Here is an 18,774-nt window from a genome sequence, read left to right on the forward strand (position 1 = left end):
AAGTAAAGCACATTATCCTCCATAATACTGGTGAGCCTCATCCAATCAGATGAAGGCATTAAGAGCAAAAACTGAGGTTTTCTGGAGAGGAAACTCTGCCTCAAGACTGTAACATCGATTTTTGCCTGAGTTTCCAGTGAGCCAATTTCAATAGATAGATAGATAGATAGATAGATAGATAGATAGATAGATAGATAGATAGATAATCCTCTCTGATATATAAGATATCAGATATATAAGATCTCTCTCTCTCTCTCTCTCTCTCTCTCTCTCTCTCTCTCTCTCTCTCTCTATCCTGTTGGTTCTGTTTCTCTGGAGAACCCTGACTGATAGAGAGGGATGCTGGGCTACCCTCTTCCACCCCACAGTGGGAGGATCTCAGTCTCTTTATCTCTTTCTCACGCACACCATTCACCATGTGGAATCATACATTACAGATTTATTCTATGCATTGAAGGTGTGGGTTTGTCTAGAGCTCCTTGTTCAAATGCCACTACTGTCCTGGAGAGGGAAAGAAAATGCTGAAAACAAGAGATAGGAAGGTACCAAGAACAAACATCTTCCTGGCTGTTCCAGGGGAGGCCGAGGTAATTTGAAGAAACTCCAACAGTATGTAGTTTCTATATCATTTAGAACTGATCTTGGCCAGAAAGTACAAATATAAGCAATTATTCAGGAAATAGGTGGGGATGGGATTTAACAGGACATAGAGTGATGTGAACCAGTGGTTCTACGACTTCCCCTCTTCAACAGGTGGTTGATTCAAGTGCCAAATAATGGTGTCATCACATATGGGGGCTTAATGAAGGTGGTAGAAATGCACATGATCAGTAATCTTGGAAGCCTGAGCATGTGGTTCTGAACAAGTAAATTGCGATTTCAGTGACAGAGTAACTGAGAGGTGCTGAGGAGGACATAACAGAACACATGAGGACAGAGGGGTAGAGTCTTCCTCTTTCCATCCTTCAGTGGAATATGTCAGTGTATCCTTTTCTGATGTAACTGTCTTTGTCTGGAGATCTAGGTGGAATATGTACTGTGGCCTCTGCTCTCTGCTGTGCTTGGTCTGCCTTCTCCAAAAATGGTTCACATTCATTAGCTTTGAGATCTTTTAAAAACCGGATCCTGGTTCCCTCCCTATGGGGAGAAGAGATATTCTGTCTGGTGCAGGCCTAGATCATATTATTTAAGTGGTGCTTAACTCTCTAAAGCAAGCTGAAGCAAAGAAAAACTGCAGAACAGATACCCTGATCATTGTACCTTTAAGATTTGGCTCATTCCTGCTAAGTAGGTCTTGCTATTAAGTTGTAAACCTAATATTAATTAAGATTCTTCCCCTAACTAGCCTTTGGTTAGGATTTTGCTCAGTGTCTGCTATGGTCATAGCTTGTGAAACAGGCATTTATTTCTGCATACAGCTTAGGGGATCTGGTTGAAAAACCAAACTGAGGCTCTTGGAAAGTGAAGACCCAAGATACTTTTGTGCTCCCTTGTGAGTGATGAGGTTACACTGGATTAATCATATGTTAGCAGAGTGAGATTGACCCATAAAGATGATGAATGAGCAGCAGTAAGTTCATGGCTATGGTAAGGCTCCCATGGATTATTGGTTTTTTTTTCCTGTATCAAGGAGGTGATGTCCCAAAACTATAGGGCTGGGTGGTATTGCTATTGCTGTATAGCTTCAGCTAGAAAAAATGATAAAACCTGCCTTAAGAGCATTTCTTAATTTCTGCTATCCCATCAATTTTATGTTTCCTTGTTAGCTACCTGAAATTCTTTTGGAAACCAGGCTGAGCAGGAAATGCTCATGGGTCCTGGCACTGTGTCCTGAGTGCCCAGGATCCATGTTTATTCACTGTGTTTGAACAGAGGGTCCAGGTGTAACACTGCTTAGTGTGATTGACAGCTAGCACGTATGTGGAAAATACCAAAATAAAAGAGCAAAGAGTATGAGAGCTGGAAGACACTTGGACATGCTCTACAGTGAACAAGGCAAAACCAAACCAAAACAAAACAAAACTCATCAGACCACTAGCTAATCCACACTGGTGGCAAAATTAGATAGAACCTAATCATTAGGCCCTTTTACTCTGTAGATTTTCCTAAAGTTCATGGTAAGAAGCAAAAAGAGATTATAGATGTTCAACATCCTTTTATTCTAGGTCTCTTGTGGGAGCAAGGGACCAAGACACTCTTTATTCCATTTTGCAAGGTTGGTTTCAACCTCCTAGCTAGGAGAATATTTGTTCTATTAAAAAGAAATAACTCCAGGCACAGAAGCTCAGTATCTCTCTTAGTAACTCTTGTTTCTTCCACAATCTAGAAATTCTTGTATCTGACTTGATTTCTTTCCACATCAGTTTATTTTTCTTAACTTATTTTTGTTGACTATAACATACATATAGTAAAATACATTTAAGTATGCAACTCAGTAAAAATTTAACTATACATGTATATTCACATGTAACCACCACCTGGCATCTTAGAAGCCTGTCCTTGAACCCTCCCAGTCAGTACCCAACTCTCAAGGGTGTTATCCTAACTTCTGTCAACTTAGATTACTGTTTGCTGTCTTTGAACCTGATACAAGTAAAAACATGCAGTATTATTTTGTATCTGGCTTCTTTTATGCAACATTGTATCTTTGAAGTACACTACATTGTTAGGTGTAGGAGTAGTTTAGTTTTCATAGTTATATAATAATATTTTGTTGTATGAATATAGCATGTATGTATCCATTCTACTGTTGATGGTTATTTGGATTTTTTCATCTTGTGGCTATTATAAATGAAGTTGCTATGACATTGGTTGTCATGTCTTTAGGTGAACATATGTCCTCATTTCTGTCAGTTATATACCTATGAGTGGAATTGCTAGCTCATAGGATATAAGATATTTAGTTTTAATAGATAGTACCAAAGAGTTTTCTAAATGATTGGAATAGCTTATACTCCCTCTAGTAGCAATTGAGTATTATAGTCACTGCACATCCTCACCAACACTTGGTATTTTCAGTTTAAAAATTTTTAACCATCCTATTGGGTGTGTAAAAGTATCTTATTGTCATTTCATTTTGCATTTCCCTGAAGGCTAATATTGTTCGGCACCCTTTGTGGGTGTTATTTATTGGCACTTCTTTTGTGAAGTTCCTATTCAGATCTTTGCCCAGTGTTTTCGCCAGTTGTCTGCTTTTTTCTGATTGATTTATAGGGATTATTCTGGATAAGTCCTTTGGCAGATATATGGATTGTTTATATCTTCTCTCACTTTGCAGCTTATGTTTTAATACTTTTAATGGTGACTTTTAATGAAGAGAGGGTTTTAAATTCTTATGAAGTCAAATTTATCTTTTCTTTCTATTCTATTTAAGAAATTAATCTTTGCCTACCCCAAGGTCTTAAAGATACTCTCCTGTTTTCTTCTAGCAGCTTTATTGTTTTACCTTTCACGTTTATGCATATGATTCATCTGTAATATAATTTTTTTTATATTTTATTGAGGGAGTTGATAAAGATTGTCACCTCCAACCCCACCCCAGCACCGTGTACTGAAAGGACCATCCCTTCCCTCTGTGCTATATGCGCACCTTTGTTGTAAATCAAATGGCTACATAGCCGAGTGTCTGTCTCTGGGTAATCTATTCTGTTTCTATTCTAAAGTTTCTGGACTATTTAATCAGTTTTAATTACTGTGGCTTTATAATGTGTTGATATTCCATCCTCTAGCTTTGTCCTTCAAAACTGTCTTTGCTATTCTTGGCCCTCTTTATTTTTATTATAAATCTTAGAATCAGGTTGTCAGTTTCTATAGATACATGCAAAACTCCTGAGATTTTATTTCAGATTATTTAAAATCTGTAGAACACTTTTGGGATCATTAATCTCTCTCCCAATCGGTGTTAGCTGATTTCTTCATGTTCTACCTTTAGTGGATGGAGAGGCATGATGTTTTTGCCTCATTGGGGACTGAATGGAGTCTGTCTAGGACAGCAGCAGGAGACATGGTTTCCCACCATTGTTCTCAGTTCCAAATGGGAGTTGGGTTGTATATCTTCCATCTGCTCCTCTGGATTGTTTCTGTACCATCTCTGCTCTGCTCTGTGCCCTGGGACAGTGACCCGTCTGGACAACTACCATGGGCTCCCTTGCCTCTGGCTTCCAGTCAGGTTCCACCAATGGGGAAGGAACATGGACAGGCAGTCATAAGGAGAGAAGAGAGTGAGGTCAGGGTATTAATTTCTTGACTCCTTCCCTGAAGGGTCACTTTGGGTTGGCTGTGTTCTTAGACTAAAGGCTGTTACAGCTTCTACTGGGAAGACTTCTTCTTTTTTTTTAAGGGTTAAAATTTTTAAAAAATTTGTTCTCTTTTTTAAAAATTGAAGTATAGTTGATGTACAATATTGTATAATTACAGGTGTACAATACAGTGATTCACAATTTTTAAAGGTTATGCTCCATTTATAGTTATTATAAAATATGGGCTATATTCCCTGTGCTATATATCCTTGTAGCTTATTTATTTTATGCATTGTGGTTTGTACCTCTTAATCCCCTACCCCTATCTTGCCCCTCCCCACTTCCCTCTCCCCACTGGTAACCACTAGTTCGTTCTCTGTATCTGTGAGTATGGACAGCCTTCTTCTTATAGCTCCCTCCCTCTGGGACCCCTTTAGCCTAAGGGTGGTAACGGCACCCCCATCACTAATGTGGGGTACCCATTATCCCTTGTTATTTCCCATCACCCTTCCCATACCTTTGTTAAGCTCTTCCCAATTTGAGTAGACTATCTCTTGCCAGGACTCAAGATTACTACAGAAGTGGGAGAAAAAGAATTTTCTCAACAGCTTAAAAGAACTTTGAGAATGAGGTTCAGCTATACAAGGGATAACCTTGTTGGGTCCGCTCACAAAATTGGACTTCTGGCTAAACCTGCCTGAGTATAGCATAAAGGCTCTACTCTTCTCTTTCTAGTATCACTGGAAATCAAGAGACTCTTTATGATGTAAAAAGTAAGATTAGTAGCCTTGGACTTCCCTGGTGGCGCAGTGGTTAAGAATCCGCCTGCCAATGCAGGGGACATGGGTTCGAGCCCTGGTCCGGGAAGATCCCACATGCCGCGGAGCAACTAAGCCCGCGTGCCACAACTACTGAAGCCCGCGCGCCTAGAGCCCGTGCTCCGCAACAAGAGAAGCCACCGCAATAAGAAGCCCACGCACCGCAACGAAGAGTAGCCCCCACTCGCCACAACTAGAGAAAGCCCATGCACAGCAACGAAGACCCAACGTAGCCATAAATAAATTCATTAAAAAGAAAGAAAGCAAATCCCACTGGATCTAGAGACTGGCAGGAAGTAAAGGAGAAATAAAAACAAAAAGGTGAGTTTAGAGCCTTAGGAATAGTGGTGCCATTAATACAGCTAGGAGGGTGATAGGTAAAAGTTCCAGGATCCCTCCTGCTCCCCAAGTCCCAATCTTCTGGCGTGAAAGGAATTTGAGGCTTAATTATATTCATGATTTAGCGAATGCTAGTAGCTATGCTCAGAATTTTTCCCTTATGTTTTTCACCCCAGGGCTAAGACCATCAAGAATACAGTCTCTGTGAACCTGGAGCTGACAGCGGAAGAATGGAAGAAGAAATATGAAAAAGAGAAAGAGAAAAACAAGACTTTGAAGAATGTTCTCCAGCATCTGGAGATGGAGCTAAACAGGTGGAGAAATGGTAAGGAAGAATGAGGCATGAGCGTGTGTTTTTTTTTCCCCTTACAACTCTTGGCATCCTGGGGCACTTAGGAAAGAATGGATGATGGTGGAGCTTGGTCCTGCCTTGCAACCACCCATGTGAACAAGCAGATGTTGTCTTATTCCCTAGCACTCATCCCCGCCCCACCCCATCACTTGGCTGACATACATTCTTTTTTTTTTTTTTTTTTACCCAAACTCCCCGACGGCTTTCGGGGAAAGGGTTTTTAAATTTTTTTTGCTTTATTTTTTGGCTGCATTGGGTCTTCGTTGCTGCGCGTGGGCTTTCTCTAGTTGTGGTGAGCGGGGGCTACGCTTCGTTGCGGTGCGCGGGCTGCTCGTTGCGGTGGCTTCTCTTGTTGCGGAGGAGCATGGGATCTAGGCACGCGGGCTTCTGTAGTTGTGGCACATGGGCTCAGTAGCTGTGGCTTGCGGGCTCTAGAGCGCAGGCTCAGTAGTCGTGGCGCACGGACTTAGCTGCTCCGTGACATGTGGGCTCTTTCCCGGACCAGGGCTCAAACCCGTGTCCCCTGCATTGGCAGGCGGATTCTTAACCGTTGCACCACCAGGGAAGCCCCTGACATACATTCTTAGTGTGGGCAAGTGACTGTTTACAAGGTTCCCTTAATATATTTGCAGTGAGATGCGCTTCTATCTATTACTGTAATTCACTCCCTGGTAGCCATATTTGAGGTTTAGAGGGCAGTGCCCAAGACTTTGGGGGCTCTGATTGCTTTTGATTAAATGAAAAATATCATTCTCTCCTTTGTGAGTCTTATAATCGATTTGGGGTTAAAAGTCACCGCTGGCAAATATTTGCATTTTTATTTGCCCAATTCATCTTCATGCTCTGCTTCTTCAGAGCCAGAAATAGAGGATTCCTGAAGAAACTCTGTCCTAAAATGGAGCCTTAAAGGCTTGTTTCGTGACTCATTTTTCTTATTCCCTGAAACATTCTTTCTGGTTTGTTCTGCTCGAAGAAAACATCTCAGAGGGCTGACATGCAGTGGTGGGTGGGAGTGGGCGAGGTGCTGAAGAAGGGTTTCCAGATCCAGGCTCGGACGGATTATTTTACTGGTTTTCGCTTGGTGACGGAGGTTAGAAGGTAGAAGTCCCCCCCTTTTTTTTTTCACCGAAACAAGGCAGCTTGGTGTGTGTGTGTAGGGGAATAGTGGATCGTTGGAGGTTGTTCTTCAGATTCTCTGCTGCCGCGTTTGGTACTTATTTCAGGTGCTGCATCAGATCTCAGTCTTGGGTAAGTGCAGGAGCCTCGGGGCGGCTGTGCAGGTTTGGCAGGTAACCTGCCTGCTTATAACTGCAGAGTTCACAGCAGATCGTCTTGTGATTATATGTTTGCCACTGTTTTTGCTAGGAAGGGTGGGGTGTCCATGAGCTACCGTTCAATTGAAAAAACAATTATGTGGCCAACCAGGATTCAGGAGAGGTTCAAGAACTGACCTAGTAGCCTAAATAACACAATTCTTTTCTTTTGGGGAGATTTTCTAGCTGCACAAGTGTTTTGAAAGCTGCTAGAATTACTGAATAATTCAGCACCTGCGGCTTGTGGATGACTCCTTGAAATTTGGCAGGAGTAGGAGAGTGGGGAGGAGTGCTTGGCAAGGCAGGGAGAGGCTGTATGAAATTTTGTTCTATTTCTGGGATTCTCTTGGGTCACTTCTCTGCTGGGCCACTGGAACATTCAGTAAAGCCTTTTGACAAGGGGAGGGGGAACTGGCCTTAGAAACACCGTGGTGTGGGCAACTAACCTTGTTTTTTTCTTTTCTTTCCTGTCCTTTGCCAAGCTCCAACCCTCCAGTTCTCCATCCCTCAGTCAGCTGTCCTCTGGGGTCTGCGCACTGCCCTGTTTGCCTAACCCACGCTCATGCCTTGCATCTCTTTTGGGCGCTCTCCCCTGCTCTTGGATTGTTCACTTGGCATCATTTTAATTCTTTGTCCCACCTTGCAGATCCACTCAGAAATTTACTGTTTTCCATGCCCTACAGCGTGAGATCCTACCTAAGCCCTTAACTTACATAATTCAGGAGAACTAATGTATGGTTTCTGACACGTGACAGACTTTCATAAATGTCTGTTAAGTAAGCATGTGTTTAATGCAGTGCCGGAGATTAAAAGGTGAGCAGTCAGGCATGGTCTCTGCCCTCACGGAGCTTACAGGCTGGTGGGGGAGATAGGCTCCAACCGCGATGAATAACCATGTGATGCTAGTCTGTGCTGTTCATCCAGAAGGGAAAGTATAAGGTGCTAAGAGTTATTACAGCAGAGGGCCCTGAGCTTGACTCAAGTCAGCAAAGATTTCCCCCAATAAGTGACCTAGGGAATAAGATCTGAGAGAAACAGAGCAGTTAGCTGAGCAAAATAGGTGAGGGTGGAAGTGCGGGTAGGGTGGGAGGAGCCAGGTTTACAATGACCCTGAGGGGCGGGAGCGAAGGCCAGTGTGGAGATCTGGGGCTGGGCGAGACCGGCTGAGATGGGTGAGAGAGGGACAGGCAGGCCCGTACAGGGCTATGTAGTCCTTGTTCAGGATTTTGGTCATTATCTTGGAAGTAGTGAGAAGCCATTCAAGGTTATTCAGCTTCAGATCGTATGATGAGATTTGCATTTTTGAAGATCCATTGGTTGTGTTGGAGGATGGAGTGGAGGGCGTGGGAAGAGGGCTAGGACCTGGGGTGGTTTTCCAGGGATGAGATTATAGTCGTTGAATTGAGAGACAGGGCAGTGGAAAGGGAGAGAGATGGATGGACCGGAACGTATTTAGGAGGTGAAATCAGCAGGGCTTGGTGAGGAGTAGGCTGTAGGGAGAAAGAGTGTCAAGTTTCCTAGCTTGCTGAGTTGGATGGAGGGCAGAACTGCTCACTGAGACAAGAAACACAGGAGGAGAACCAGAAGGGAGGCAAGGGAGGTGAGGAGGGGAGTTTGAGGTGCCCATGCAACATCCAGGTGAAAATGCCAAATAAGAAGTTAGGTCTGGAGCTCAGGGGGGCTGCCATGGATCTTTTGGAGGTAATTGAAGGCATAGGTAGGGGTGAGGTCCTCTATAGACTCCTGAAGAGAGGAAAGGGAAGAGAAGAGGGGGAGGGTCTTGAGAAACCCCTCCACTTACCCCCACCATTACCATGTAATCACTGAGTGATTAAGAGTAGGGAGATCGATGGAGCTCTCCTGTCCGGCAAGCTAACACTTTTTTTTTCTGGAAGCAAAAGTTTTCAAATGCAGAGAACCTACTGTAGTGGTATAAAAATGTCAGGCAGGAAAGGAGGCAGGTGGAGGCATGGTGGAGTGGTCCTTTGACCAGGTATCAGTGAAGAACTATTTTAAGGATGAACTGCACATCCAACCAAACCCGGAGGCTTTCTGTCCTGTTCCGAGACTAGGCGTTTAATCCTCCAGCAGCCCTTGAGGCAGGATAGGAGACTCGTCCAAGGTGACTCCACAGGGCACTTGACTCCTGAATTCATTCTCTTTCCCTTGTGGGTGCAGCCTGCGTGCAGCCCTGGTGGTTTGTGTTTAGGCCACGGAGGTGAGTGTGAAAAGAAGGGGCTGGAATTCCTTCCGTGGGGTGTCCCGTGCACCCTGATTCCTCATGGTCACGAGGGCACGGCTGGGATGGGTCAGCTAGAGAGCAGGGATTTTGAAAGGTGGCGTGGAGAGAAGAGGCAGTGCCCTCCACTAAAACCCAAGTGGCAGGATATTTCCAACTTTCTTTTGAAATTTGGTACGCACATTGGTTCTAAACTTGTGGGAGGGCAGCCGCTGAGTTCCCTGCGGTGACGGCTCCGCATGAATATTCCCAGGTTGCAGTCAGAACGTGATAAAGGAGCGTTGTCAGCTGTGTGCACCCTCCCTAGGGAAAGAGATTCCTTTCCTTGCACAGTGTTTATAATTTAAAAATTTGGCTGCTCCACTCCAGCGGTAGGAGAGCAGGAGAGGAGGAGTGTGGCAGGAAAAAGCATGCATAAGTGTGCATGCCTGTGCTTTTGCCTGTTTGCTGTTATACAGAATGAGGTAGGAATACAAAGGACTAGGAAAGGCAAAATAATATGATGTCTCAGAGGCCAGTTGGGCCCAGGCAGATACTGTAAATAAGTGAAGAGCGGTACGTCTGATACAGTTGGCCACAGGAGAGAGCATTCCCTGCCCAAAGTCATTCAAAAGCCATGAAATACTATCCTGTTACGTGCCTATAGGCTGGTCCTCACCCCATCCCCACCTATATTCTTATAGCTTAATGGGCTATTTCCGATGCGAGCCTGGCGGTTTTCTCCACTGGGTATAGTAGAACATTGATTCTCAGAACGTGTCCTGGGACTCATAGTAATGCACACATACCACACCAAGCCTTCATTCATTTCTGCCACTGCCATTCAGGCAGCGTGGCCCAGGGCATGTGCGTGGGAGCTTAAGGAGGGGGGGGGTCACACCTTGTTTTTACAAAGCAGGAGTGGGGAGAACCCCCCACTCTCCTGGCTCCATTCCCCACTGGGCCAGTGAAGGTCCTGCCAGCTTAAACAAAAAGAGAAAGCAGGGAACTACATTCAGTATCTTGTAATAACCTATAACGGAAAAGAATCTGAAAAAGAATAGACGTGTATGTATAACTGAATCACTTTGGTGTATGCCTGAAACTAACACAACTTTGTAAATCAGCTATTCTTCAATTAAAAAAAGAAAGGCTATGAGTGACTCACAGAACTGAAAGAACAGCTGAGGAACTGTGCTTATAAGGGGCCACACCTGGAGTGGATCCCCTCTAAATGTGTTTCCATCCTTGTCTCGTGCCTTGGAGAGCCAGAGGCCCTGGAGAGACGGAGGATACTGCACTGGGTGGTGTGCTTTGTCTGGGGAAGGACAAAGGACACCCTGATGTGTTGTCTGACCAAGACTACATGCACTGAAGGGGGTAATTCCTCACAAGGCAGTCAAGGTGCTGTTGTGAGAATGGCTGTTGAGTGTCTGAAAAACAACACATGTCCACCACAATCTCCTAGTGACATCTTGTGGGCTAAAATCGACGGGCAGTCTTTCTGCAAATCTGGAGGCTCTGTCGGCAACTTTAGCCTCATGGAAATTTGTTCAGCCTACTTGCTTAAGGACAGATAGAGGGAGTGGGCAGCTGTCACAAATAGGATCTTTCTTTTTTTCCAGCTCTGTTGCTTGTTGGTCGTATGTACAGAAAGGATTCGAACCATCCTGTAAGTGGGGATAGATTTAGGTAGTTCAGCTTCCAGTTCACCGCTGCCCCCTCCTCCTCAATCCATCAAAAAAGACTCTAGACAAGAGGACGGGGAAGGAGGGCTGAAGGCCTAGGGGCCTGATGCTTAGAGACGGGTTGAAGCCATAGTTCCCAGTCTCTGCCAGGTCAGTCTTTACACATGCCCTTTTCTCTGGTACTTCTTTGAATTTTGTTCTTTAAAAAAAATGATAACTTTTTACAAGGGCTTCAGTCAGAAAAAGAGGCCCTGAATATCCAGGTGTCAGAAGTGCAGGGAAATGACCTGGTGAAACTGCATATCTGCAGCATCTCTTGCATAATATAGTATTTTCTAACAGAGTGGATATAGATTTACCCCATCTGCTGAAGTCATGCAAAGAAATTATTTCATCACAATCTGAGAAGGTGTGGAAAAATCTGCAATCTCTAGAGCAGATTTGTTCACCAGACTTAAAACCCACCAGGCCAGCAGGCTTGGTTCTCTAAGTAGCTAAATCTGTAACCTCGAGGCTGATGGGGGCTCTGTGGAACTGTGCAGCCTCCGTAGTTGGGACACAATTTGCTTTTTTGGCATTAAATATGTAGAAGATGCTGGCCCCCCTCTCAGACTCATGATTATTGTAGAACTTCAGAAGTTAGCATTTCATTTGAGAGGTCTAATTTGTTAGGCCCTCTTCCTTCTTTTGAGAGCACAATGAAACACTAATAGAAATACTGATCGCTAGGAGAATCGTGTGGCCTGTTTAAGAAGAATGTAAAGAGGATGCAGAGTCCTGGGTGACCAGTTTATTAGAAAATTACTGTAGAAAGGATTAGAGAATGTCTTAAGCTTCTTACAATATTTTGAGGAAATAGGGTAAAAGATGCTATTTGAGTGCAAAATAATCCCATAAAGGAATGATTTTTTTTAAACCTCCCATTTATATAATGACATCTTGTATCCAGCTTCTCTTACCCTCTGGCAACTTAAAGATTTCCTTTTCATTTCTTTGATATAGAAATTACCTGCCATTAGGTCTGCCACTGGGCCTGTTTAATTGGTATTAAAAGAGAGTGCCTCCTTTGCCAGATCTGATCTGGTTTCTGGCGGAAGCTGTGAGTGACCAGCCAATCTTTGCCCTGGAGTTGCAGAGAGAAGCCAATTACCTTACTGTGTTCTCCAGAGGCTTTAGGGACTCAACTTATGAAAAGGATAACTAGCTTGTTGCTACTTCATGTGTGAAATTTTAATGAATTACTGGCAGCCTAATGGTTTTCCTTCTTTCTTTCTTTCTTTTTTTTTTTTGAAAAAACAAAACCCCAAAAAGCCTGTTTTAGCATTTTTTAACTAATAGCACTAACAAGAATTTTTGATTAGTCTGTCATTCTTATTTATTGCAATTGATGGATTTCTACTTTTTGTGGAAATGTTATTTATGCCCTCTGGGGGGTTTTCATTTTATAATTAAAGTGCTCTGCAACCTTACAGGTATGCTCCAACTGAATGCTCCTGTGTACACACAAATCGTTTTAGTCCTTAAAGGTAATTACATCTGACAATAGGAAATTAGGAAATGCCAGAATGCTTATATAAAAAAGGGAAATGTTTCTTGGGGGGGGTGGGAGGCAGAGTTTTCATTCTAAAATATCAGCTGCTTTACAATATTATAAGCTCTTTCCTTATAGACAGCAGGTATAAATCCTCAAGGGATAAACTAAGAGAAATTTGCTTTTCATGCAAAGGAGAATAAAAATAAAAATAGATGCTAATCTTCATTTGTGATCCTTTTCTTGTTCTCCTACCTCCAGTTTTAGGGCATTATTTCTCCAGGGTTTGTTTGCAGCTGTCTTCTGTGTTACAATCGGTTATTCTGTAATCACCTCATGGGGGCTTCTCTGGAGACCCCATCCGCTGCATTGCAGGGAATATTCTCCATTAATGCTGTGAGATTGCCATGGAGACAGATTGCCTAGTGTCAGGTCCTGCATAGTGCTGGGAATTTACAATCCCCAGACGTGTCTGTGAGCTGGACAGTGTAGTTACCAGGGACGCTCCTGGAAGTCATTTCCTCGGTCCTTTGAAGGGCAGCAGTGTTTGGAAAAACCTGTTCTTGGTTCCTCTCTGGGCAGGAGCTGTGCTCTCCCCCAGACACCCCCTGCTTTTGTTCCTGCATGTTGCTGCTTTGTTCTTCTCTGCCTGAAGGGCTGCTGCAAAAAATAATCCTGACTGCCTGACCTTTAGAATAAAAACTGGGATGGGCTCGCTGTTTAGATGTAGTTTTGTGGGGGACATGTTGATGCTTCGATTCAGAGAATTGTTCAAGGGAAACCAGAAAACCTGCTATAGGTTTCAAATATTGTTTTCACAATAATAAAAATAAACCCAAGCTAGTGGGAAGCAGCGTATAGCACAGGGAGATCAGCTCCGTGCTTTGTGACCACCTAGAGGGGTGGGCTAAGGAGAGTCGGAGGGAGACGTAAGAGGGAGGAGATATGGGGATATATGTATACGTATAGCTGATTCACTTTGTTATGCAGCAGAAACTAACACAACATTGTAAAGCAATTATACTCCAGTAAAGATGTTAAAAATAAAAAGAAATAAATAAACCCTAAAGGCACTCGTATGGCTGTATTGTATTTTGGGGGGGAAATGAGCTCTAACTACCAAAGGTATTGTGAAGACCCCAGAAACACTAATCTCAGGATAAGTAAAAATGATACTTTATCTGCAAAACCTAAAAAGTTGACAACTCGTCAGGAAGAGGAGGGGATAAGAGATGGACTTCAGTGTTTTTTACATATACTAGTTTAATTAATCTTTAGAACAGTGCTGTGTTAAAGGCATCGTTATTTCCTCGCCTTTACAAAAAGCAAGAGGTTAAGCAGGAAATGGCTTGATAGTAGCTAGATCTGTAGAAGGTGCAGGGTGGCTTAGTGTCCAGCTTTGGCACTGACCATGTTTATGCAGTGTCTGTTGGTCACTTTCAGATGCCTCAGAGGAGTGTTGGCTAGCTTGTTGAACCTCTCTAAACTGGGACAACTCTGGAACTTCGTAATGCTATAACTTCTCAGTGGAAGAAGAGGGCAGCTTTAGGGGTAGTCAAGCCTGTGACTTTTGGTTAGAGCAGGTCACCCACTGCTAAGTTGTGGGATTTAGCCCTGACTCCTGCCCACCCAGACAAATGGAAATATGCACTGGGCAACTCCTTAACTCACCCCAACCTCACGATATCACTGCCTCTGTGGCCGTTTGGAAGCAAAGAATGCAGGGAATATGTCCTTTTCAGATGTTTTTGTATCTTACCTCTGGACTTGGGCTGAATTGGCCTGTGGACAATATGACTATATTCTGGCTGGTTTCTGGTCCAGTGCAGTTAAGAATTTCATCTTCATTATGCTTTAGCTGGAAGATCAATTCATACTGCACTGGATTGCCCTGTTCACAAATTTCAGAAGCTAGGATTGAAAAATTAGGGATACAGTCATGATCCAAGTGGGGGAAGGACATTTACCAAAGTGTTAGTGGTGAAATTCTCTAGAGAAGGAACAGAGTTGGGAGGTAGAGGAGAAGGAGGGCTTTCAAGTTTTAGTATATACTCTATGGTTAAAAAAAGATATTTACATATGTATTTTTATAATTATATATATATATATAATGTTTTGAAGCACACACACACACACACACACACAAATCCTTAGGAACTAGAACACGGTACTGCTTTTATAGCCCATGGACATAGCAGGCTGTAGATAATATAGATCCTTTAATTGGATGAAATCCGGTCTGCACACTAAGGTTGTTGATGGATGCTTCAAACCAGGAATTGGAACTGAATGAAATAATGATTTGGTTCAGATTCAATTCAAAGGCTACTTAGATATTCTGGTTTTGTTTCAGGTCAATAATTTTAGAAAAAGGCTTAGGTACAGTACAGTGTAGTTGAGCTTCAGAAGAAGAAAAGGTTGGCTCAGTTTTGTATTCAGCAAAGTAATCATTTATTCCAGGCTTTGCTTCAAGTTGCTGCTTCAAATGGAACTGTGATACCAAGGTGAAATCATTGAGTGTTAATTTTATTTGACGTGGAGGCCCATGGTACCGTTTTGTGATTATTAAGTGAGATAATGGAGTCTTAAGCAGCAAAGCTAACCCATCACAAAGTGCTTTGTTTATATTGAGATAAATGTACACAATCAGTGTTCAGGTGGGTTTCTTGAGACTTGATATATACTGTTCGTGAAGCCATGGATTAGTTCAGTTCTTCTCTCCTTTGTTTTGGGGTATCTTTTTTTTTTTTTTTTTTTTTTTTTTCCTGTGAGAAATTCCCTCTGGCTCAGGACAGTTTTCCTGGGGAATTTCCACAGAATGCATTTTACGGGCTGAGAACTGGGTGAGGCTTGGAACGTTGCAGACACTCACTGATTGTAGCAAACTGAGTGTGAAACTGATGGTAAACATTGTGATGGAAAAGTATGTTTGGTTTTGGTTTGCTTTCCAAGAAGATATTTAAAAGACACAGTTGAGCCACATGGTTTTCCTAGACTACTTTTTATGCAGTCTGTCTTTGCAAGGTGGTTTTCTTGTTGGGGATAGCCGTTGACCAGCTTGAGAACTTCACCTTTTCCCTCAGTTTGCATGGTCACATTTGGTACTACTTCCTTCGAAGACCCCATAAATGCTCCTCTGCAGACCAAGAAGCCGTATGCAGAGTGTCTGCATGATACTCTAGATGGGCTGCTTTTTCTTTCCTGGGATTACCTGATATCACAAGAAATTATTCTATTTGAACTCTCCAGTTGAGACAATTAATTCTGACGTCCTGGGGGACAGAGTGGTATAGTGGGATGTGTGTTTGTGCGATGTCAGTCAGAGTTCCCGGGTCCGGGTCTACCCTGACTTCCTGTTTCAGAGTCAGAGATTCTCAGAGTCTGAGGATTTGGGCCCCACGCTGTTCTATTAACAATGGCGAATTTGTTCCTTGATTTGGCTGTTTCTATGAATGAAACAGTAACCTAATTAATTGTAATTAGGATGCCTCAGAGGTCTGTTTCCCTTTGAATCAATCGCTAGAGAGAATATGTTTCTAGTAAAGCCCTAGCATATTCCTCAACAAAGAAAACTGAATGCAAAATTTCTGGGTATCGCTGCAAAGTTGGAGAGCTTGTGTGGTTGATGGAACCAGTTTCCTTCAGTGATGCATCACGGGGGGGAGGGAGTGTTACATAGTCTCCTTCTTCCTTAGACCCATTTTGGTCAATTCACTATGACCTTTCTTGTCAAATAGAAAGAACACAAGCTATAACTCTATGCCACAGCTCCTTATTGTGTCCTCTGTGTCTTTTTCACGGGGGTGACTATTTTTGGAACTCTTCCTGGAGGGCTGCATGCTGAATTTCTTCAATCCCTAACTCCTCTCGGCTGTGCTTTGCAGGAGAAGCTGTGCCTGAGGATGAACAGATCAGTGCTAAGGACCAGAAGCCCCTGGAGCCCTGTGATAACACCCCCATCATAGACAACATTGTTCCTGTGGTTGCTGGCATCTCTGCAGAGGAGAAGGAGAAGTATGATGAGGAGATCTCCAGTCTCTACCGACAACTGGATGATAAGGTCTGTAGTCAGAGATTATAGACCTCACGCTGGTACAAAAACTAAAAGTAGCAGGTCCTAGATTTACTGGCCAGAAGCAGCTCAAGCCCCCCAGAACTGATGTAGGGCTGCAGACTGATGTTTGTGCCTGTCTTCCTAGTATTTACCCTAGCTCTTCATTGGGCAGACTCGGGGAACTGGATTCATGTGGAATGGAAACTTGATTGGAAGAGTGGAGTGTTGACCTGGGTAGACAGCGTCTTCACATCTAGAAATCGGATGGGGCCTTATCACTGCATGAGAGTGGAGGCTGCGTGATCTTTCTTTAATTGTCCCTTGTTTTCTTCTCTGGGCCTGTCCATCACCTCTTGGAAATTCCAGCAGTGTCCCAGCTATAGGGGCAAAGGTAGTAGCTCCCAAAACTCAGGTGTGTACTTTAATTATGTAGCTCTGAGACCCTGGAATGAGGAGCCAGTAGTAGCAGCATCAGTAAGGCTGTTTTCAGGGGCATCCTCTTGAACGAAGTAGTTTGGACATGCTGGGATGTCTAATTTCATGGCAAACTTTTGGGACTCAAAGAACCATGTCAGTGCACAAATTGGAATAAAGGAAAAGAGATCTTGGAGAACACTGTATCATTCATTCCCAGAGAAGGTCGGGTTAGGAATCCCAGAGGCAAAGGAAATTAAATGGATGTTTCACGTGATCTTGGCATATTGCCCTTGGAATATCTAAATCCTTTCAGTTCATTTCATCAAGGTTGCTGATATTTTTAGTCTGATTTAATCTTTTCTGCTGTGGTTCAGCTCAGAGTGCTTGGGGACACCTCTGGCTTGGATGAAACAGCTTTGTTATGTTAACGTTGTCATTAATCTTACAGGCCTGTCTCTTCTGAGTAAAGCTCAGAGTCTGGTATCACCTTCACAAGGGAAATGTGACTGGTTGCCACGAGGAAGCTGGCTCTCTTTGTGCTCATGACTCTGGGGGTTTGCATTATAACTGCAGTGTTAAACTGGGGTCACCCTACCCTTTGGGTAACATTTAATAAGATAGTCATACCGTGAGAGCTGGGTTAATTACTCTTTAGGCACTAGACATAGTTACCCTTCCATTTCTACCCAGGTGTTTTATGTAAAACCTCAAACAAAATGAGAGAAAAGGGAGATCAGTAAGTTAGTGAATAGTGTATGTGGATTTCTCCAAAGAAATGCTATTGTTTAATAGCATTTAGAATTGATGGTTCATTTTTAGTATCCCCAAAGAATCCTGGATGCGGGGTGATAACCTGACTCTGCTCTCTGTTCTCTGTGAATAGAAGCCCGCAGTGATTGGAATTAGGATCTTTTACCTTGGCAGCACGAGGATTTCTCTTTGCTCTGAGGGAGACTTTAGAGTCTTGAATCCAGCTCCTGAAGTGTAGGAAATGCCAGGCCTTGGCAGTTCTCAGCTGGTAGCTGGCAGAGCTGACCCTAGAGCCTCTGCCTCCTAATGACCAACCTAGGACATTTTCTGTTATATCATTTTCCTTTAGCGTGTCTTTTGAAAACCCTGTTAAGCACACATTTTGAGGTTAGCATGTGTGGTCCATCACGGGGTGAGGCTGAGAGATCTGGGAGAGAACTGAGGCCCAGAGCCTCAGCCTGGGGAGGGGGGCACCAAAGCTAGTGGTTTGACCTTCCTATCTATACCCAAGGATGGCCTGATTATGACTTGTCAGCTGTCATTCTAATTTGTCCCTCTCTTAAAGGTTCTAGGAGCTATTTCATGCTTCTGATGAGGTAGGTGGTGTGATACTTTTGAGAATGCATGAGTCGGGACAGGGCACCTTCATAGATTATTAGTGGCAGCGCTGAAAGTGTCTAAGTCTAGATGAGAGGCTAGCCCAGGGTGGTTAGATGACTTACATCACCTCTAGGTGGCAGAGCTGCAGTGAGATTACATATCTTTGACTCCCCAGTCCAGTGCTCATCCCATTTTGGCCTTAGCCCTTGAAATGAGGAACTTTTCAGCCCTAATGAATTTGTCTAGAATGTGGTGGGAGAAAGACTATGCAGTCTACCCCCTGCTGCCCCCTCTGTCCCTCCGTGCTGCCCCTCCAGGGCTCTAAGGACAGGTGCTCTTCCAGGGCAGCTCTGTGTGATGGAAAAGCATGCACTTTATTATTATTTTTTAATACTTAATTTTTTTTTCCTACGGAAGTATAACTGATTTACAGTGTAGTGCCAATCTCTGCTGTAC

At 43.4% G+C, this 18,774-nt stretch overlaps 1 protein-coding gene across 1 annotated transcript in view; it reads left to right on the plus strand.

The window, feature by feature from the left end:
• KIF5C (kinesin family member 5C) overlaps window positions 1–18,774 on the plus strand; it is a 177,840-nt gene that overhangs the window by 104,351 nt on the left and 54,715 nt on the right. The window contains exons 11-12 of the mRNA XM_024122294.3: window positions 5,572–5,720; window positions 16,382–16,557. Coding sequence (XP_023978062.1) covers window positions 5,572–5,720; window positions 16,382–16,557 — 325 coding nt within the window. The remainder of the gene's footprint in view (window positions 1–5,571; window positions 5,721–16,381; window positions 16,558–18,774) is intronic.

This window comes from Physeter macrocephalus, chromosome 2 (assembly GCF_002837175.3).
Source record: "Physeter macrocephalus isolate SW-GA chromosome 2, ASM283717v5, whole genome shotgun sequence".
Lineage (NCBI taxonomy): Eukaryota > Metazoa > Chordata > Mammalia > Artiodactyla > Physeteridae > Physeter > Physeter macrocephalus.